This window comes from Phyllopteryx taeniolatus, chromosome 8, assembly GCF_024500385.1.
Source record: "Phyllopteryx taeniolatus isolate TA_2022b chromosome 8, UOR_Ptae_1.2, whole genome shotgun sequence".
Classification (NCBI taxonomy): Eukaryota; Metazoa; Chordata; class Actinopteri; order Syngnathiformes; family Syngnathidae; genus Phyllopteryx; species Phyllopteryx taeniolatus.
This window is the reverse complement of record NC_084509.1, coordinates 7,806,837-7,830,079: the sequence shown is the minus strand read 5'-3', so window position 1 is coordinate 7,830,079 and position 23,243 is coordinate 7,806,837. Positions and strand designations below refer to the sequence as shown.

Here is a 23,243-nt window from a genome sequence, read left to right as displayed (position 1 = left end):
CCTGCCACTTTGAATTGAAACGACCATTTTCGAATCATGTCACTTTGGAGATATCCTTTTAAAGAAAACCACTATAGATTTTTTTTCTAATTACTACAAAATTTTAACCACGTATACAGTACTAGACAGATGGGATTAGTCATCGCGTGTGAGCGCAACATGGTTGGCAAAGGTTAATCACTCGCCAAAAAACCCAGAATGCCAATAAGTCAAACATCTTGTGTGATTCATAGATACAGTCTGTTGTCAGAAAGATAGGTTTTCTTTCAACATTCATGTTGCTCTTTTATTCTTAATGTTTGCCTTCACCCATCTCTGCACCCCCCAATTAAAATATATTTGGCAGAGGTTCTGCTCTTGCCAACATCGTGTCACAGTTTTCCATGGCTGGCATCCTGTACACTTACATCTTGTGGAAAGGTCTTCACAAGGTTACCTGGGGAGGTGAGTGGCAACATGCTGTGGTGGAGGTGTAATATAATTGATATCCACTATGGTTTACTGAATTCAGATTAGGGCTGCACGATATTGGGGAAAAATGGCATTGCGATTTTTTTGTAACCCTGCGATATATATTGTGACGTGGAAAAAATACAGGATAACATACTCGTGAAATGCGAAAACTAGCACACATTTTTCTTTTTCCCTCTATGTATTTTTTTGGACAGTTTATAATAGCTTCAGTAGAAAATAAACTATTCTCAACAGAGCACCGGAGTATATATTTGTGTCTACCTCTATTTAAATGCACTGTAGGTTTGAGCAGGTAAGTGTACGGTGGCCTGGAAGTGCAAAACAATATAACAAATTGTGAAACACTTTTACATTTCAGAAAACAAATTAACAAAAGCCATAACACTTTTACATTCCAGACAACAAATTAGAAAAAACCAAAACACTTTTACGTTTCAGAAAACAAATCAACAAATTCCAAAACACTTTGACATTTCAGAAAACACATTAACAAAAGCAGAAACACTTTTACTTGTACAAAAGACAAAACAAATTACAAAAGACAAAACACCTGGAAAGGGAATATCCCATTTCACAGACATTCTTAGACACACTATAGGCTTTAATTATTTGTGCTTGGATCACTAACAACAACACAGGTTATACTAACATATCAACTCACAGGTTCTTGCAGGTGTTTAGACACTAAAAAGGAATCCCGCTACACCACTCGTCAGTAGCACTGTCTTGCTCATTTTCCTACATCCTTCCCTGCCCTTTTCTGTCCTCTCTTATCTTTTTCTCTTGGTTAGTTGCATGTCCTCACCGGGTGCGTCCCCCCCTTCTACAAATCACTGTTGTAATGTTACTTATGTTCAAATATCTAGACTATCTCACTCACTATTGTTCTGCTGTGGTTCTCACCCCTAGTCCCCATGTCCACTCTGTCTCTCTGTCTGTCCCCTAAAACCCATTTCTGTCCGGCTGCATTTTCAATAAACATCAGAATAATGTAAAAAATTAAAATAAGCTGAGGGGTCTATTTCAAACTCCCATGTTGCACAGCAAAACTGTTCCAGCACAAAGGTATACAGAGCCACCATTCTGCAAGACCTTGCAGCTGAACAGGACAGGTTTAAAAAAAAGAGAGAAAAATCAAGGGGCTAAATACAACAGATGAAAGTCTGAAAAGAAGACCAACGTAGGACATTAGACTTTGCATTACAGAGGGATGAAATCTTTTATATAAATACAAATTAAGCTTTTTAGAATACACTACAAGTTCTTGAACTATGTTCACAGGTTGGTCCAAAGATTGCCTGCAGGAGTGGGGCTCTTTCATCCACTTGGCCATCCCCAGCATGTTGATGTTGTGTGTGGAGTGGTGGACTTTCGAGATTACCATCTTCCTAGCAGGTGCTGTCAGCCAACACATTTTTGCACTGTATTTGGTCTGCAACAAAAGAAAACCTATTTTTCCTCTGGACAGGTCTCATAAGTGAGGTAGAACTTGGAGCTCAGTCAGTCATCTATCAAATCTCAAACTGTGTTTATATGGTGGTGATTTTAACTCAATATTTTTATTATACTTTGACGATGAGAGACTTAACATTCTGCTTTGCTGTCAGTTTCCTTTCGGTTTCAGTCAGGCGGGCACTGTACGAGTGGGAAATGCTCTGGGAGCTGGAGATGCCCAGCGAGCTAAGTTGTCTGCAAAACTGTCAATGTTCTGTGCAGGTTAGTCCATCTGTAAACACCGCCTTATATTTTGCATTGCTTTCACCAACCAGGCTACACCAGAAGAGCTACATTCGTCTCTATTCAGTTACGACCCCTGATAATGGTACAACACCCATGGTCATTTTCCTTAACACACCTGAGGGCATTTTGTGTTACATGGCAAATCATCAAATTTTGCTGTCAACCTCTGCCCACCCACTACAATGAACAATCAAAGCTTTCACAATTTTGAATTGTCCATCTGTCTTGTATTCCCGGTCTAATTTTGGTGGCAATTGGTGGATTCCCTTGGAGAAGTTTGTTCACGTACACTGGATTCCGTATCAATGGGTGCTAATATTTTCTTTGTAAGACAACAAACGAGATACTACTGCAAAAACCAAATTCTAAAGATTAAATATCTCAAATCAAATCAAGATATGCTTGTCCTTTGTCAGCCAATATATTTCTTATCAGGAAGTTTTAGTGTGCCCTGCATTTCACTTGTTTCAAGCACTTTTTCGTTTTCCAGATTTTTTGGGTGTGGCTAAAACAGTGCACAATCAGGCACTTGGGCGTCCAACATGAGTTGCCCCTCCCCCACTATAAAAAACCTGAGCACCTTTGTTCACTTCAGTATTCATCTGGCGCAATTGCGACTTAGTTTTTATTACTAGGCCTATTTGTACCACTACAACGTGGAGTTAGCTATCTATCTATCCCTAAACCTCCAAAAATACATATTCTGTTGATGGCACAACAGAACAGCTCAGTATAGTTATTTAAATTCTCAAGTTTGTCGCTTCTCGTAGCCCCAGAAGCCTGTTCTACTAGCAGATAATTTTGCTTAAATGAAGTTATTTAGTCCTCATTTAAGGACTTTCCCCCCCTTATTTGAGCCATGTTTACGTAAACCGCAAGATGGTGGCTATGACTTGTATGTTCAGCATGTATTCCAGTGGTAGAAAAAGGATTGAACTTTCCACCTTTCCCCACAGTGTTAGTCTCTTTATGCTTGATGGTCATCATTGGGAGCCTGAGACATCATATTGCTTATATCTTCACGTATGACGAGTGAGTATATCATTAATGATTCATCTGATTCATCTGATTGAATATAGAAAACCTTGGACCACACGCTTTCAGCCTACACTGTTATGATGACCTTTTCTTACTTATTTTTTTGCACATATTGTCATGGCTCTTCGTAGCTGTGCTCAGTTGTGTTTGGCACGGATAGAGTGACACAAATTGGCACGTTTACAAGAGGGGTGCTGCCCCACCAGATCAAAGTATTAAAGTAGTACTGCTTAAATTGTAAATTGAATTTGTAAAAAATAGTCATAAAAATAACCAGCCAACTGGAAAAAAATAGCCCCTCTAAAACAGTTTTACGTAGTAACAGGAAATTTGGTAGGCATGTCTATCATTGGTAGACCCACAAAAAAGTCCCAAGCAGCCATGCCTGAAAGACTGAAAGGAGCCATTTTAGGTTTAATTGGCTCAGTAGTACCCAACCGAATTAAAAAATAAATAAAAATCTGGTCAGAAAACCGGCTTACGTAGCAACAGGAAATTTCATCACGATTAGACCCACAAAAAAGTCTCAAGAATCCATATCTGAAAAGATAGTAAAAAAAAAAGAAGCGTGTTTTCACCAGCGTGTTTTCACACTGCACTAAGTTTTGTGGCGCAGGGCACAGCACAGTGCTACAGGGACAGCGCCATGGTGCAAACATGCCCATATTTGGTGCTGGCTGTTAAGAAGTTATTTTTTCCAGGCTGATGCCTTTTCCCGCTGGTTTGGGCGTAAAGTGCTACAGTGCTGCGATGCAGATTAGTCACCGTAACGAGGGAAAGTGAAGGAACCTGTGTTTAAAATCTCCTATTACTCTTGTGGTTCCCAGCGTGCTCGTTTTCGTGAAAGAACTACGTTCACAACAATGTATAAAAACCAACCAATTTATTCCTGACAGAGGAGTCTATACATTTTGCAGAGCTCTGGGTTCGTAACTATTCTACTATTCTGATTCTACCCCAGACTTATACAATGTTTCAAACGGGAAAGTATGGTATCGCTGTCGTCTGATTGGTCCGTGGTCTAATCTGACGTCATCGTTGCTCGACAGAATGATGACCATTTGAACATGCTCCAGATGTCGCCTCCAGACTCCGGCCCACATTCCTGAATTCAATGTTTATAGTGGCTCCCCGCAGTCCTTTTCTTCTATGACATCTGTTTTTTATTGTCTCCAAATACACCCTGATGGGGGGGGGGGCTTTCCTGCAATAAACTCCTACCCCCTTATCTGATTATACTGCAATACACATCCTTGCTTACCTTCCAAACTAGTTACACCATCCATCCATCCATCCATTTTCTGAGCCGCTTCTCCTCACTAGGGTCGCGGGCGTGCTGGAGCCTATCCCAGCTGTCATCGGGCAGGAGGCGGGGTACACCCTGAACTGGTTGCCAGCCAATCGCAGGGCACATAGGAACAAACAACCATTCGCACTCACAGTAATGCCTACGGGCAATTTAGAGTCTCCAATTCATGCATGTTTTTGGGATGTGGGAGGAAACCGGAGTACCCGGAGAAAACCCACGCAGGAACGGGGAGAACATGCAAACTCCACACAGGCGGGGCCGGGGATTGAACCCGGGTCCTCAGAACTGTGAGGCTGACGCTCTAACCAGTCGGCCACCGTGACTAGTTACACCATGAAACTCTATATTATATTCTATTACATATAGAATTACATATTATAATATAAAGTATTCTATATTCCCTTCAATCCCCCAAATTGATCTTCTGATAATCAGATCAACAACCCCTATACATTTCACGACAATACTCAACAAAACCTAATTTAAACACAGCAAATTAAAAAACTTGAGAAGGGAATACAAAGGCGTCGATCAAGGCAGCGAGCGCGCTCATTGTCTCCACGTCCTCTTTCAGCGGCAGCTGCAGATCTTGGCAGTGGGGGTTGTTCTCTTCAAAGGCCTTGAGAGCAAACCTGAGGACAAGACTCCTGAGAAAATGAATAAAACACCCCCCACACCAGTCACTCTCCCAGGTGAAATCCGCCATATGGTTGATCTCCTGCTGAAGGAGAGGCTTGATCACAGTGGGGGTTATCATAGAAACCAATGCACAAGTGCCCGTCCATTCCCCGGGCAGGAAGTCCCACAACAGACCATCACCACACTTCCACCACAAATCAGACCTCATCTTACTTAATCGGGCCGCATCCTAATAATCAATAAAAAGTGTGAATTTACAAAACTGTCGTTCCACCGCCAATTTCTATTCTTCGTCGGCTCCCAGTATCCTGGTTTTGAGTGGATAATCACCTGCTTCCAGCTGTAACACAAATCCACCTGCTGGTTCGCTTTGAACCTATGGTTCACCGGATACCGGCCAGCTCCCCCATGTCCTGTACTCAAAGCGCACAAGTAAATATCGTGTCGCCCCAGCGTACATAATTTACCACCTTGCACAAATCAAATTGGTATACCGTCCTTTCCCCCAATGTGTAGTTTAATTCTAGGGCCCCTGTTGGCTTCACGGCCCTCTTGGTCACTCTTTCTCCTTGTATTGAAGGCATTCCAAAATAGATTCCTGTAACTATAATCAGGGAGATCACCAGAGTCATGATTATAACCTTCTTTGACCAGACATACAGGATGTACATATTTCCCCCTTTGTTAAATGACTAATTTAACACCAAAACACAGTATACACACACAACACCATACACAAACAAGCAGGTCGTCTCCTTCGTCGGAGAGGCCCCTGACCAGACCTGCAAACAAACCCTTATATAAATTAATCACAACTCTGCAAAAGATACACGTGCCAAAGGGATGGACCACATAATTGCTGTATACATACTCCAGAGAAGGGACAAGTCGGCAATTGTCACCCAACATTGATATTATTCCCCAACCAATTGTTAATTTGTCTCACAAAAGTGTTAATGTCAATAAACCAAGAATCACATAAAATCAGCGTTAAGTCAGCACACCAACATCCTGCAATACAACAATAACACTATCAAGCTCCATCCTCCTGGGCGTCCTGTAAAATAATGTTATTTCAACAAATCAGTCATTCAACAGTCTGTAGACCGTATTCTCTCGTCAGTCACACTGTCCTTGGTAACTAAAGATCTATAGTCTCTTTCACGTGATCACATCCTTCATTACTCCTGTCAGCCAGCTCAGTAGTGCTCCATTTCTGCTTTTAATTAAGACGACACAAACATTAAACACAAAACATAAACAATTAACATGTCATGACAAGCGAGACTTCACAGACAATAACATTAACCTGGACCCAGGAGTGAATGTCCACTCACATATACCACACAGACAAAACTGAACACAGCACACTTATTGGTTGAACCATAACACCTAAACACCCAATTCCTGCAACCACTCAGCTTGCATTTGAAGGTTGTTAGGTTTGAAATAAATATTACCATCACTACACTAGGTCTTCCTCCTCAGTAAAGCGATATAGTAAAAGGGAGTGACGATTTAAAATAGCTCAGGCTAATAATAATTACTGCAACCAACTGTTAGCCTAAATCCCCTAATCCTGAATATTACATCTGACAAATTCTCAAATCAAGTCAACCTAAACCACTACAGACCAGGCTTCTATCCATTGCATTAATGAAACGATCCTATTGTAAATCTCCCTGGCCTTTGCAATACCATAATCTCGTAAAACTCACACACGCCCGTCGTAAAGCTGCCCCCCCCCCCCCCCCCCCCCCCACCCCGGCTGGGACGCCTGTGTCCTGTCATAAACCCTTTGGTGCCCATTCCCTGCGAATTTTAGAGCTCTGGGTCTCAGAAGGACATCCCAGATTATTCTGTTTGCTATTTCCTCAATAAGACTTAACTTGTATTTATTAATCTATATATGGTGCTTCACTATTACCCTTTTGCTCAAAAAGTAGTTCTCCGCTTGTCCACAAATTGTTGTAATCATCCTGACTTAGAAGACAGAATGCAAATAAATAAACCTCCTCAAAATTGACTTGCCAGACAGATGGAAAAATCCTCTTTGTCCTCCCTGCTCTAGTGCTGAATCTGAGGAGACAATCAAACAGATTAATCCTCATACCATATTACCCATTCTCAAAAACATGTACTCCACACATTTCCCTTGTACATGATGCAAATTAGGCACAGTCTCATGACGTATGTACCATAAGTAGCAACTCAACTTGACACCTCTGGCATATCCTTCACTTCTGTGAATGAAAAGAGTTGCATTCGCTATGCTGTATTAATAGTCACTATACTGTATCAACTAAATATTGTAAGGATGTCTTTAGTTGACTGGTGTACCTCGCATAATTGTATTAATCCGGTTTGCCACAAACAGGAACTTCTATGTATATCTACTTACAAAAATCACAGACTCTCTTTATATTCGCAATTGCAGTCTTCCAGCCACTCTGTAAGAAAACACAAAAAAAATGACTCCCTATGACACACAAGTTAACGCATTTTTCATTACTTTGCAACCTATGTCAAAGCTCCTCTTCTAGGCACAAACAAGATTAAAGCTATCGTATGCGTTAATGTGCTTCTCACATCCATTTTCTGAGCCGCTTCTCCTCACGCGGGTCGCAGGCGTGCTGGAGCCTATCCCAGCTATCATCGGGCAGGAAGCGGGGTACACCCTGAACTGGTTGCCAGCCAATCGCAGGGCACATACAAACAAACAACCATTCACACTCACAGTCACACCTACGGGGAATTTAGAGTCTCCAATTTATCTACCATGCATGTTTTTGGGATGTGGGAGGAAACCGGAGTGCCCGGAGAAAAATCACACAGGCACAGGAAGAACATGCAAACTCAACACAGGCGGGGCCGGGGATTGAACCCCAGTCCTCAGAACTTTGAGGCTGACGCTCTTACCAGTTGTACACCGTGGCGCCACTCTCTAAGCAATATATATCAAATCCCATTCACCAGCTCAGATAGCAACTTGCACGTCATTTATTCAAACTCCGAAGCGTTTTCTGACACCAAAAACCTCCCGTACTGTTTTCAGGCTTTTATCCCAGGCACGCAGAGCCGCGCTGGTCCGCTCTGCTGACCCGGAAATAGAAATTCACAATGCCACTCTGGCTTGATCACATCCGCCGGGCACACGCCTTAATTTATCTATTATTTAATTTATCTTCCAGAATATCATATGCATACCTATTTATACATACAATATGTATGCCTTATTTATTTAGTTAATAAATATAATGGGTACCCTTTAAAGCGCTTTATAACTTTTTACATATATAGTCATATAATTTTATTCATCGAAGTTCTAAAGTTTACTTTATATTGTGTACACAATTTATAAAACGTATCGCACAGAATATTTATACCATTCACACTTAGTCCACATTTTTTTTTACAATAGAGGCCTGCGCAGGACATGTTTGGGACAAGTAGAACCACTTGTCCGATCTGATTACTCGTGGAAACTCATACGTCGGAATATAATGGTTAACCAGCGCTTTGTCGACCATTACCATCACATCATTCTGGCATCGGCCCATCTCAGTGTGTTGCAATTCCCTCTTCGTTGTAGGGCAAACACTGAAATCTTGACATATATCACAAAAAAACACAAAAATCTTTTACTTTACGCAGAAGATCAGGGTGCCACCAAAAGCGCAGCTGTACAGCATTGACACATAACTCTTATGTGTCGGGTTGTGTGCTTCCTCCTCCACTAACCACACGAACTTTCCTGTAGTTAAGACCAGTCTCCTAGGGCCTTTCATCGGGCCAAACCACAGCTTCTCCTTTTCATCATACTCAGCACCTGTCTTTCGCCTCTGGCGCCGCCTCTTGGAGGTCGCGCACCACATCAACTGTTACTGCAGGGAGAAAGTCAATTAACTGATCCTGTTTAACAACATATTTTCCTTCAGCATCCATTTATTAGCCTGCTATTTTTTTCAGCACCATTAATAAATAGTAACACTCTGACTTTCAGATACCTCCAGTGCCCTGCAAATGGCCAGCAGTTCTGCAGCTTGAGCGGAGGGTTTCATAACATCATTTATGGACCAAAGCGTTTGGATTTCAGAATTTGGGTTTCCGCGATATCTTCTACGGCCTCTTGTTTACAAGGATACTACGGCACGTTAACAAAAGCAGTCGGGTCTACCTCGAATGTTACCGGAGTCACGGATGCCATCTGCAGGCCCCTCGGACCACAGTGAGTACGGCAGCGAGTTCAACAGCTGTGCGGCGTCCTCATGGTCCGAGAGCTCTTTGCCATGGAATCGCGCCAAAGTCACATGCTCCAACATTCCCCGTCTACCGTGGCACCCTGAATACAAAAACATTCAGTACTAGGAAAGTACAACACATTGTATTTGACCTTGTTGCCAATCATTTGCCAAATGGCATTTTCTTACCATCGGTCCCAGTTCTCAGGCTTTATGACCTAGTGCAAGTGAAAGTGAAAAAGTGTGGAAAAGATGTCAAACTCATCATAAACCACTCACTCTGCTCAGGCGTCAAGGTGGAGGCAGCCGCCACACCTTGTTTTCCTATGTAAATACCTGTACTATTGAGCCTCCAATTTTCTTCCTGTATCGACTCAAAAGCTTCCCTATAAACCAAATCGTCATTTTTATCATAAAACAGTGTGAGATGGAGAGGATCAATCGGAGGGCTGTAGGTGGCAAGAGAGTCGATTCAGGGCTTCCACCGCAGGAAGGCCGAGTAGACGCCTCCTCCCTCCTTGGTTTCTGCAGCGGTCGCTTCCGGAAGTTCCATGCAGTGGATAATTTTCCACTCTCAGTTCTTATCGTCAGGCCGTCCGGGCTACAAAGGATGGTAGCCCTGGTTTAGATAAGCAGATCTCTGCCCATCAGATTCACTGGAGTCCCTCCTTTCATTAGGACAAACTGATGTTCCTGTGTCTGTCCAGCAATTTCAGTCTTTAATGGTGTCGTAATCGGCAGACTCATGGGCACTCCTGCACAGCTCATTCAGGTGGTTGTCTTCCCTTAGCGGGGTTGAGAGGGTCTGTCTTTCCTCCGTCCCCTGGCTCCGGGCTCATTGGGCATTCGGACCAGTCCTCATCGCAGTAGTACTGGTGAGATGGCTCTTGTTGGTGTGGAGCCTGCTGCGGATGCAGTTGTCAGGGTGCCGGGCCGCGTCCACCTCTCCCTCGTGGAGCTTTGTAGCCTCCTCTTTGAGGTGTGGCCCCTCCGGGTTCCACTGGAGGTCGCTGTTGAATCATTGGGGAAACAGTACATTGGCGATACCAGTGTCCATACTGACCACAAGTGAAGCACGCTTGGTCCGTTGGAGGTCGGCGAGCGCTTCCCCTGCCTCCGTTGGTGTATCCCTTGTCACGACTCCCGCCTCGTCTCCTCGTTGACCCCTGCGCCATCCACATCTGCTTTTCTGCTTCCATTTTTAGTTTGTATTTATTTATTTTTTAATGGCCACTTTACGGGCCTGGGCCAATTGTAGCTTCAAAAGTTGTTCCTGCATGTCCTTTACCTCATCTGATGATTTGTGTTGTCTGTCGACAAAAAGTTTCAAATGGTGTGACACATGACGATTAAAGTAGCTATCTCCCCCTTTCATGAGGTCAGGGTCTTTAAAAGTTCAGTCCTAACTTCAGCTGGCAATCTGTCAAGCAAAGCAATTCTATAAATAACATTTGCCTCCCTTAAACGGGAGGGATGTGACCTTGTCTTATCTGTCAAAATACATATGCAATTTTCAAAGTGAGAACTGGGAACCATGATAGGTTTGCAGTCCGGGTGCCTCGTCTCGTCGGCTCGGAGAGCGGGAACATTTCACGGATGACCGCAAACATACGTCAGCACACGCCAGGCTCATGTTGTCCGTCAACCTTTTCAGCCCCTGGATCCAAATTAAACCAACAGCAGCCAGTCCGGGCAGCCGTTTCTGTAAAAAACTCAAAATCTTTTAAAGACAATTTTTGTATATTTACCCACCTTTTTGAATGCGGGCTAGTGCGGAATTGATAGGAGTTTTATTTCCCCTCTACAATTGGTCTGTCATTAGAGCAGCTCCCTTGACCGGTATATAGGGACGTCACTGGGGCCGTTTTCGGGAAGGTCCGTAAATTGTATTCAGCGGGGGAATTTGTCGCTCTTTTTTTCCTTTTCGCTGAACAGCTGCCATGGCAGTGCACACCACACAAATCTCATACATTTTTTCTCCTCAATTTTCCATTTTCTATTTTCTTATTCAAATCTCTTTTCTCTCTCCACCCTGCAGCATCCAACTTTTCCTTCATCTTTTTTCCCTTTCAGAATAACCTCTCTGTTACGTGCAACAACTTACATTCCTTTTTCTTTTCCACTTTGCCCACACACTTCTTAATCCTGCTTGTTTCTTTTTCTGACTTTCTATTTCAATCCACAAATCCTCCAATGACTTCTGGTAATCACTCTGACACATATCCCATTCATTACCTCTACACTCGACTGTCCAATTCACAACCCCGAGTTTTGGTGGCACACTCATCTTATTCTAAATCGGTTTTTGGGGGTCCCAAAATCCCCAACGTCTACCGAAACGTTACAATTTGAAACCGCGTCCGATTTCAAGTCAGTCTACGACGGGACAAGTAGGTACCTTGTTACCCTACTTCCAGGATTTTCTCTGATCCTGGTTTGTCAGGTACCTTGTTACCCTGATTTCTAATTATGCAATTTTAACAACACAACGTCTTATTAACTATTGACAACAAAACAACTGTACCATAAGTCTCCCAAATGTCGCAATTTCCAATGTGCAGAATTCGTGATATAATCAAACAGGCTTCTGCTCACCTTTTTTATTTCGGTGCACCGGGGAGATTTGCATTCCAACTGAATTCCTGTCCGCTTCTCTGTCTTTTTATCTAATGTTCTTCCAGGATCACGTCAGGGTCACCATTTGAAGGAACCTGTGTTTAAAATCTCCTATTACTCTCGTGGTTCCCAGCGTGCTCATTTTCGTGAAAGAACTACGTTCACAACAATGTATAAAAACCAGCCAATTTATTCCTGACAGAGGAGTCTATACATTTTGCAGAGCTCTGGGTTCGTAACTATCCCTATCTTATCTTTAGCAGATAGAGTAGTCGAACAAAAACTATCTGATTCTACCCCAGACTTATACAATGTTTCAAACGGGAAAGTATGGTATCGCTGTCGTCTGATTGGTCCGTGGTCTAATCTGACGTCATCGTTGCTCGGCAGAATGATGACCATTTGATCTGGCTCCAGATGTCGCCTCCAGACTCCGGCCCACATTCCTGAATTCAATGTTTATAGTGGCTCCCCGCAGTCCTTTTCTTCTTTGACATCTGTTTTTTATTGTCTCCAAATACACCCTGATCGGGGGGGCTTTCCTGCAATAAACTCCTACCCCCTTATCTGATTATACTGCAATACACATCCTTGCTTACCTTCCAAACTAGTTACACCATGAAACTCTATATTATATTCTATTACATATAGAATTACATATTAGAATATAAAGAATTCTATATTCCCTTCAAAAGCCATACAGAAGAACATCCATCCATCCATTTTCTGAGCCGCTTCTCCTCACTAGGGTCGCGGTACACCAGTCTTTAGTTGACTGGTGTACCTCGCATAATTTTCTTAATCCGGTTTGCCACAAACAGGAACTTCTATGAACTTCTATGAACTTCTACTTACAAAAATCACAGACTCTCTTTATATGCGCAATTGCAGTCTTCCAGCCACTCTGTAAGAAAACACAAAAAATGACTCCCTATGACACACAAGTTAACGCATTTTTCATTACTTTGCAACCTATGTCAAAGCTCCTCTTCGAGGCACAAACAAGATTAAAGCTATCGTATGTGCTTAATGTGCTTCTCACATCCATTTTCTGAGCCGCTTCTCTTCACACGGGTCGCAGGCGTGCTGGAGCCTATCCCAGCTATCATCAGGCAGGAGGCGGGGTACACCCTGAACGGGTTGCCAGCCAATCGCAGGGCACATACAAACAAACAAACATTCGCACTCACAGTCACACCTACAGGCAATTTAGAGTCTCCAATTAATGCATGTTTTTGGGATGTGGGAGAAAACCCACGCAGGCACGGGGAGAACATGCAAACTCCAGACAGGCGGGGCCGGGGATTGAACCCCGGTCCTCAGAACTGTGAGGCTGACGCTCTAACCAGTCATCCACCGTGCCGCCTACAGAAGAACAAATTATCTTAAATACCGCCAATGTGTTATGTGTGTTTCAAAATACAAAATGTCTTAAAAACACAGAAGTTACACAGGAAGTAACAAAACAAAATGGCCACTGGGTAGTTCAAATATACACTATATTGCCAAAAGTATTCGCTCACCTGCCTTGACTCACATGAATTTAAGTGACATCCCGTTTCTAATCCATAGGGTTCAATATGACGTTGGTCAATCCTTTGCAGCTATAACAGCTTCAACTTTCCACAAGGTTCAGGAGTGTGTTAATGAGACTTTTTGACCATTCTTCCAGAAGTACATTTGTGAGGTCACACACCGCTCTAGTTAATCCCAAAGCTGTTCTATCGGTTTGAGGTCAGGACTCTGTCCAGGCCAGTCAAGTTCATCCACACCAGACTCTGTCATCCTTGTCTTTCTCGACCTTGCTTTGTGATCGAATACTTTTGGCAATATAGTATAGCACTTACTGTAGCTTTTAGCGTTGAAGGCTAACAGCCACCGACCAGATCCAAAAGGTTCTTCGAAGCCAACGAGTGTGTTATCATACATGATAGCAGTAATGTAATGTATTGTATTGTCATTTTAACTTTGTTTTAAGTATTAAAGCTAATTACTCCTGCTTCCACTCACTTCTACCATATTTGTCTTCTCGCTTGTGTGTCATCTTTTATCTCTTTACTCTCTACTTTGTGTTCCTTGGTGTATAATGAGGAGACAGGACACAGTAGACTCTTGTTAGGAAATTATTTTTAATGAAAGACCCAGGGGTTGCGTACAACCGGTAAGTGCAAAGTATGGTGGGACATGTTGTCCAATATACCTATAAGTATGTACCTTTACAAGTGGGACTTCCTGACTATGCATATTTAGACCCCCACCACACCTAAAAATGAAATTAATACATCTCCTATGTGGGAAAAGGTGTTATGATCCAAAAAGAGGAGCTGTTTGGCCATAATTTCAATAGGAATGTTTGGTGCAAATAAAAAAACAGTGAAGATGGGATGTTCTTCTTCAGCTGGAACGGTGGCCTTAGTCAAGGTGGAGGAAATTATGAACAGTTCCAAATACCAGTCAGTAGGGGGTTTACATGGAGCCTTCTATTCCGATTAAAATTGGTTTAGAAGCCCAAACCGAATGAAAATGCTCCATATAAACACGTCAATTGGAATAAACAGGCCGAATCTGAATGGCATTTTATTTGGTTTCACAGGGGTGGAATATTCCTTTTGCCAAACTGGTTAGAAGTAAATTTTCATCATGTAAACCATGAATCGTAATGGTGCCGGGCTGATCTCTGTCTCCACATGCTCTGCTCTGACGTAAATGCGCAGTGACGTCATCGTTTACACACGTAAATATGGCTGCTTGATGCAGACTTTTTATACCCACTGTAGTCATTGTGCATGGTGCTAGTTATGAATAACTGACAAGAAAAGCTATCGTAATAATTATGTAGCTGACACCTACTTTGACAAGAGAGCGTGGCATGTACTTCTTTGAGTTTTGGATTATTTCTAGTCGTTTTGTTTATTTCTATTGTGTGAGGTTGTTGTTACCATGAATAACTAGCTAGAGGAGTCATTGCCTTAATTATATGAATGACTTGTACATTGACCAAGTGTACCTTGGATTTCTTTGACATTCAAGTCATCTTGTTTATTTGTTTTCTGCAAGTTGGTGGTTAGAAAAGAATAGAATACAATAGCCTTTATTGTCTGTGCATGAAATTGACTTTTTTGTGTGGATTATTTCTTGTAATTCTTTTTATTTCTAATGTCATTAACATTCTGTTTGTCATACTGAAAATGCTGTTGTGTTTCTAACAGACAAATACGGCTAAAGGTTGCTGAGGTTGCGATATTCTATGCTCCGTTCATCCTGATGGAAGCAATTTTAGTAAGCATGTTTAACGTATTTAAATATTGAATTATGAACTTGCAACATTGTTGAGTATGTTTTCACAGGTGGTCGCCGAAGGGATTATCATAGGAATGGGGAAGCAGAAAGTCGGGGCGGTCTGTAACATTCTGAGTTATTCTGGAGTGTGTCTACCTGTTGGAGTGCTGCTGATGTTTAAAACCAAATTAGGAATCAAAGGTACTTCCTTTTCATATTTTTTAGATTATTTTGACATCCTTCACTGTGTAGCGTATATTGGTGTTAAAAAAAATGCAATTAATGAGTTAAGGGGTAGGAGGATAATGTTTTTATCTTTTGTTCCTCGGGGTCCATTTCTAGTGAAACGGGAGGATATGGTAACTGAGAATGTTTAGTTAGCATCAAAATGTGGCACCACATCATTTATTAGCTAACAGCAGGGCAAAACGACGAAAAACCTTGTGGATCAATCTTTTTCTGAAAGGGTTGCCACAGTTAGGTAAAAATTAGTCCTCAATTGCAGAGGTCACTATCCTTGACTAAAACATACACAGTACACAATAGAATGCTTGATAATGTGGAACATTTATTGTGAAACTACAGGGAAACTGGGGAAAAATCCTAAGGGAGTTAACTACGTAATAAAAGACAAGGATACATAACACAGCAGAATATAGAGTCAATGGCTGAACTCATGAGATGAGCGTGAATGAACTGATGCGTGTTGAGAGAGAATAAAATTGGGACCCATGTGATCGTTAAACCAACACCTACCATGCATCAATTTGTACCTATTCTGGTAGTTGCTGCAATGTTTACTCACTATTAGTGGATCACGTGGTCAGGCGGGAACCAGGCAGTTGAAAAGTCGGGAACAAGATGAAGAAAGGGAAGAAAAACGGGAAAGGACCCAAAAATGAAAATTGCTGCGTCCATGAGGACGCAGGGCATTGCACTCATAACTTTCCTGCTGTTGGGTTTGCTGGCGGGTCACACTTTTACGCTTGGTTGAGAGTGTAACTTGCGGGAATACCAGAGATTTCTCTCAGTAGCCTGGCAAGCCAGAAGGGTGGGAAAACAAGACCCGCACCGCAGGCTTAATGCCGGACCGAGCCTTTCCGGGGGAAACCACGTGGAGATAAAATGGGAGGGTGACGGGACAGAGAGGTGTCAGGTAGGCGAGAGCGCAGGAGCAGAAGCAGAGCCAGGAAGTAAGAGCATGAGACAAAGGAAAGGGTCTGCCTTTATATCTCTGGATCACCGGGGGACAGAGATCACGCCGCCGTCTCGGTTTTCTTCTCTAAGTTTCTTAAGTATCCGGGCGCACCCTAATCATGGGCGGACTCCGCTTTCTTTTTAAAATGGTTCCCAACTTTGAAACTGTCTCAAGCAGAGATTAAATATAAGAATGTACTTGTTTCAGTCTGGGTTCTGGCAGATCAAATAATACTGTTCAATACAAAACTATTTCATCTGTTTTGCGTTGCATTATTTTAAATATTCTATGCTTGTAACCATGTGACACAGTTCTCATGAACAGACATCATAAAATCAACATTTAAATTACAGAAATAAAGGCGTACATTCAGGGTACTCATGCAGACTGGTACACGTTTGTACAGGTGTGGGATTTTCTTTTCTTTTTTTGTTAATTATCAAACAAATATATATATATATATATATATATATATATGGTCACAAGGAGTCCATCTTGCAGTGTTTTCTATCACCACTTGGGGATGTTCGTGTTCTGCCAATGAGCAGTGACTCCTCATTCTGAGGGTGATGTCTGGTTCTTATCAGTCTGCTGAGAGAGCATTTAGGTTGATAAGAAGGGAATTGTTATTTGTGGAACAGTCATCAACCATCCTTCATCCTGTGAGTCAAAACAGACATTCTGTTGGCTTGTGGGCTTATCTAAGGAATGTTGGGGGTTTGCTGAGTGGATTAGAAAAAGCAGGACAGGCCAGTCTTCTGTGGTCTTTAGACTGAGAGTCGATATCGTTACAACTGTCTGCAATAACCTTTATATAACTATAATATAATATAAAATAACTTTTTTAACTTAACAGGTCTGTGGACAGGTCTCTGTGCCTCTGCGTCTCTGCAGAGCTGCGTACTGCTTGTCTACTTGGCAAAGATGAACTGGGAGAAAGTTACACTTGAGGTAATGCTTTTGGGATCATTTGACTGCAAATTTTATGTACAGGCGTGCCTTGAGATATGAGTTTAATTTGTTTCTTGACCAGCTGTCAAAATGTATCTGAAATCATCCTTAATGGAATTAAATTAAATAATTATTACATACATGCAAATAAGTCGCCTTTAGGCGAAATTCGCCGTTTTGAACTCAAAATAGGCCATTTATATGAATCGTATAGAACCGATGAGTTTTTCTTGGGGCGGGGGAGGGGTGGTGGTGCGGTTGTTTGCTGTCGCCATCGCTGACGTCACAGACTGTTTCGTACTCCTTGAACGCTGGCAGCTAGATCCATTCCACACGTCCACCATCCACACAACAAAACAACAGCTTTCATGTATTGCAGTATTTGTATGGCACTGTCTGCCCAAACGTGAATATTTCAGCTCACTTCTAACTTTAGAAAACACCATGCAGTAAATTGCAGATGTGTTGTTGTAGCACACGCACACACACACACACACACACACACACACACACAGCAACATCAGAATTTGCACATTCACAATTATTTTGTTGATGTTCTTGCTGTGGTTAAAAAAAATCTGAAGTTACTCACTATTTACTCAGTACTTGAGTAATTATTTCACTGTGTACTTTTTACTCTTACTCAAGTAATTTTTTGGAGGACTCCTTTTTACCTGAGTCACATTAATTTCAAGTAACAGTACTCTTACTTGAGTAAAATGTTTGACTACTCTAGGCACTTCTGGAGAGGACATCCTCTATTGCTACTCTTACATTTAAGCAACATTTTTGCTCATCAGATCAGCCCGTGTTGTATTTGTTGCACTGGTCTTTTGTATTTTCACTTTGAGGTGCTGCGGGTCGTGGCCCTGGTTGCTGTCCCAGCGGAACCGCAAACCACACGTAACATCGGCGACAAGAGTTTGTCTCGTCTCCACACAACTATACATGCACGAAGAGACGTATTCAAGAATTATTCAGAATTGTATTAAAGGGAAAAACTGAAGTAAAGGAGAAAAAGTCACACAAAATTTGAATTTGCAAGTATTTCAGGAGTGCCATAGAGGGGATTAATCTATTAAATTTTGGTAACTTAAGCATTTTTTAGTTTTGTGCTCATTTATGTATTATTATTCGCTCGCAATGCACTTGTAAGAAGATAGTGTGTGTATAGGAATATAAATTTGTTCGGCTGTGTGCTTTAATGGCAAATGAGTAATGACACATTCAGTAAATAACAGTGCCCTGTCAAAAATACTCATTAACTGCTATCAGTGGCGATGCTGGCCTTAAAAGGGACCTGTGTGAAGTACCAAGGTGGTGCCCCCCCCAATAATATTTTCAATTCCAGGTGTCTTCATTATCACCAGATGGGCAGTTTGTTTATCTTGTACCTCCAAAAATACCCACCCCAGAATACTCTAGGACTTCAAAGTAATGCACTGTTGTGTTATATTTTTCTGCATTCGTTGCACTGTTTGAATTGAAAGTTGTTGTTATTTAAAAAAAAAAATTTTTAATTTAATTTGCCTCATTTGCTTAGTATGCTAATATTATGTTGGGGTTACTGTTTTAAATATTGACCATGAGGTGTAGTGGTACATTCGCCTGACTTTGGTGCAGGTAGCGTGGGTTCAGTTCCCACTCAGTGACAGTGTGAAGGTGAGTGTGACTGGTTTTCAGTGGCTATATGTGCGACCAGTTCAGGGTGTAGTCCGCCTTTTGCCCAAAGTCACCTGGAATAGGCTCCAGCACCCCGTGACACTGAACAGGATAAGCGGCATTGAGAATGGATGGATATTCACCATGAGGAGTGTTGTGAGCAAAAGGTGTTAATAAAATGTTCTTTAGTTTTCAGTACCGATGCTTTAAAAGTGGCTATTTAAAAAAGTCTGAAAACAATATGAAAAATTTGTGATGATAATCGTGATTGGACAATATGAAAAAAATTATCTTGAATTTTTTTTTTTTTTTTTTGCCAGATCGCACAGCCCTATTTTACAGCCTTATTTTACATATTTGATGATTTTATTTTATTTTTTTATTCATTCAAATTTAGAAGATTTTTTAATAACACACTTTGTGTGGTGTGTCAAATTTGCAAGACATTTGTTTTGGTCCTTTTACAGGCACTTTAAACATTTACTGTATATGGTATCACAGTCATAATGGCCTTCTGAGGTAAACCGTAACTACAATGTGGCCTGCGACAAAAATGGGTTTGACACCCCTGCCTTAAACGGTTATAAGACTGCGACACTGATGCTATTCAATCGCCCGTCTATGGCATTTTGCATTGTTCGTTAGCATTACGCCGAACGGCCATTAGACAAAGTTATGTGGTTGTTTTAAATACACAACGTGCATTTTCTCTGTTTAATTTGACAGTAATGTTCAACTGGGAGTGGCAATAAACAACTTGAATCCTCTTTTTTGAAGAATTGTTCACTGATTGCCAAACTGCTGCTTGTTGTGGAATGAGTTGAGTTGAGTTCACTGGTATCTGAAAATTTTCCTCGCAGTTCAAAGTAAAAAAATCACCTGAATGATGGCTAGTATCTCGAAAAAAACTCCTCTCAACGCACCACCACTGTATAATAATAATAATAATATTTACAATTCTTATGTTTTTATATTTTATTATTAATATTATTATTTTATTTTCTTACTTCCCAGGCTCAGATTAGAGCTGGTGTTACCAGGAGTTCAGGTAAGCTGCAAAAAGTTCCTTTTCAACCTCTATTAATAAAACAGTCAGCATGTCAAACAAAGTAAATACAAAGAAAAACATTACAAAAAGAAACAATACTAAAAGAACACAAATACATTCAAGCAATCAGAACAGACATATTGAAAGTGGTTTTGGTGATTAACGTTCTTGATTTAACTATTGCTCTCGCTCTGCCCAACAGAAGACCCACAGCATCAAAGCGACATGTATGAGCTGCTGGTCCCTGAGGAATGGGAGGAGGAGTGGGAGGAGGAGGATGAGGAGGAGGAAGAGGAAGAGGCGGCGACGGTAGTGGCGGTGAGCGCTCCAGACCAGTACCTCGCCAGAGGACCTTAATGGTGCATCGAAGTCTTCTTGTTGCCCTCATGCTCTTCATTATGGTTGGCGGGATCGTGGTCAACCAGCTATTGACCAAGTAGGTCAAGTAATCCATCCATTTGTCAATCTACGGTGTTCCTTTGAAGTTCATTAAAGTGTCACGAAACAGGCTAAAAAATGTCTTGTAAATTCAACACACCACAGAAAAGACTCTTAACATTAACAAGCCGGACAATAAATGAGTGGATAAAAAAAAAATTGCAATGTATGTGAAATCAGGCTTCAAAATAGTCAAGAATTCTTTCAACTTCCAGACGCTTTGAAAATCCCGCCTCCAGCTCTTTAAATCAAATACTTGTATCTTGGCTCCTCTGCTTCCGGGAAGAGGAGCAATACACAGCACATGCTTTCACGGTTCGCAGAGAGTCATTCTGCCCCTTTGTTTCTCGAAATACAGCAGACTGGCGTGGGACCGCGAGGTGGCTGATCCTGTGCGGTTTGTCGCTCGCTGCTTCGCTACGCAGCGCACGTGTGAGCAGACGGCAGAGACATTGTAGCCCAAATAACACAAAACACATTACACTTCAGGGAAGATATGTTTTTTCGAGTTGTGGCATACTTTGATGGCTAACTCCACGCTATACTGGTAGAACTGGGTCCATAATGAATGAGGAAATGGCGATTCCGCTGAATGACCACTGCATTGAATAAGGGCGCTTAGTGTTTATATAGTGGGGGACGGGACTCATCCCAGAAAGTATATGCCCAAACCCCTTGATGTCACAAGGATAGTTTTTAACGCTGTCCACAAAATCAGGAACATTTAGAAGGTGAAAAAGAGTCTTAACAATTCAGTACTATATTGTTCTTCGTCTTTGCACATGTTTTCAGCACTTATCTTCAAACATATGTAATATATGTAGAAACAAAACAAGGATATATGTTTTGGGGCACTTTCAGATCAGGCTGTCATTTTAAAGATTTTTATTTTATTTTTTTAAACTTCTTTTACTGCATAAAGTTTTCAGTTAACATCAGTTCTTGTCATTAGTATAAAATATTAATTATTATTTTTCAATCCTTCAAATTCCGTTTGGAAAGCAATCCCAAAAAGGAAATGTTTATATATTCTAAGTACCACCTTTTTTTATATCCTGCTAACAGTCTTTATATCCAGTCTTTCTACACCTAACAGAGGATTTTCCACTTCTTAAATTAAAATTTAATACATCTCCATGTGCAGCAGGGGATATCTCCATTTACTACGGTGCAGTAAGTCATTAACTGCCTTTTTTCAGTAACTAGGAATGTTGCATGAAATTACTCCCTTGTCCAAATTTTGATAAATGACATAATCTGATATAAAAAATAAAAAAACTAACATTTTCAAACTCATTTTACCCAAATTGTATGACTAAATCTAGTAAAAAACAAGTACCAAAAGTAACCATGATAGAGCCAAATGTTACAATTAACATTAATTAATTAACGGCCTGCCACCGGAGCTGCTGAGACAGTTCTACACAGCGATCATCGAATCAGTCCTGTGTTCTTCTTCCATCACAGTCTGGTTTGGTGCTGCTACAAAAAAGGACAAACTTCGACTGCAACGGACAAACAAAACTGCTGAAAGGATTGTCGGTAGCCCCCTACCCACCATTGAGGACTTGCACGCTGCCAGAACTAAGACAAGGGCGTGCAAAATCCTCTCGGACCCTCCGCACCCCGGTCACCAGCTCTTCCAGCTCCTTCCCTCAAGTAGGCGCTACCGATCAATGCAAACTAGAACTCGTAGACATTCCAACAGCTTCTTCCCTCTTGCGATCAACTTCTTAAACACCTGACCTACAATTCCATTACAACATGCTGGCAATTTTTTGACTTGAGTTCGTTGTCACATTTCTGTGGGGCCAATTATGTATTACTCGTGCACTCACTGTAGTTGTCTCGCCATGCTGCACTATTTGCATATACTGGCCACTCATGCCAGAGTAGCATCTGCTCCATTTGCACACTGATTGAGGAGTATCTGTAACATTTGCACAACCAACATTGTCCCAGATTATCGCACTACTCGTCACTTTAAACCGCATACACTCCTTGATGTCTCGGCGACCTTTGCACAATGGTCATTGCACTGGACTATTGCAATATTAGTCATTCGAACTGCTCTAAGTGCTAGAGGACTCTGCATCTTTTTGCACAATTGTCAAAAACAAACAAAAAAAAACAAATGTACCGGCATTACCAGATAACTAGCAACCCTTTACTGCTCAGTGACTGTTTTTTTTTTGTCAATGTCTTTTTGTCTCCAAAGTGTTCTGTAAATTGACTGTCTGTTGTCGTACTAGAGCGGCTCCAAATACCGGAGACAAATTCCTTGTGTGTTTTTTGGACATACTTGGCAAATAAAGATGATTCTGATTCTGATTAATATAAACCGTATATTAGTTATATATTTAAACAGCAGCAGTTGGAAATTACAAAATCAGACAAAAGTCCACACCATTGGGAAATTTAATTTCATTTGCATTAACACTGCTAAAACAGTTCAAAAAAAGGAAGCAAGGTGGACACAACTGGCCACCATAATTTGTGAGGCACAATTATGAGAGATTCAAAATACTACTCTGTAATAATTATAAAATAAAAACGGCTTTTTTTTTTTAGAAAGAAAGGGGATTTTTTTTTAAACTGGAGTTCCAGCTG

General features: G+C 41.4%; 1 protein-coding gene across 7 annotated transcripts in view; it reads left to right on the top strand.

Annotated features, from left to right (window-relative positions):
- The window catches only part of slc47a3 (solute carrier family 47 member 3), a 32,031-nt gene extending 8,875 nt beyond the window's left edge, over positions 1-23,156 (top strand). For 2 of the 7 annotated variants that reach the window (XM_061782313.1, XM_061782310.1), the window contains 11 exons: positions 1,756-1,869; positions 1,943-2,010; positions 2,082-2,190; positions 3,171-3,246; positions 9,204-9,428; positions 15,267-15,336; positions 15,405-15,537; positions 17,391-17,485; positions 20,162-20,195; positions 20,398-20,513; positions 22,101-23,156. In XM_061782313.1, coding sequence (XP_061638297.1) covers positions 1,756-1,869; positions 1,943-2,010; positions 2,082-2,190; positions 3,171-3,246; positions 9,204-9,428; positions 15,267-15,336; positions 15,405-15,537; positions 17,391-17,485; positions 20,162-20,195; positions 20,398-20,513; positions 22,101-22,370 — 1,310 coding nt within the window. In that variant the 3' untranslated portion in view covers positions 22,371-23,156. The other 5 variants (XR_009789749.1, XR_009789750.1, XM_061782307.1 and 2 more) reach the window with 5 other exon arrangements.
- The last annotated feature ends 87 nt before the right edge of the window (positions 23,157-23,243 follow it).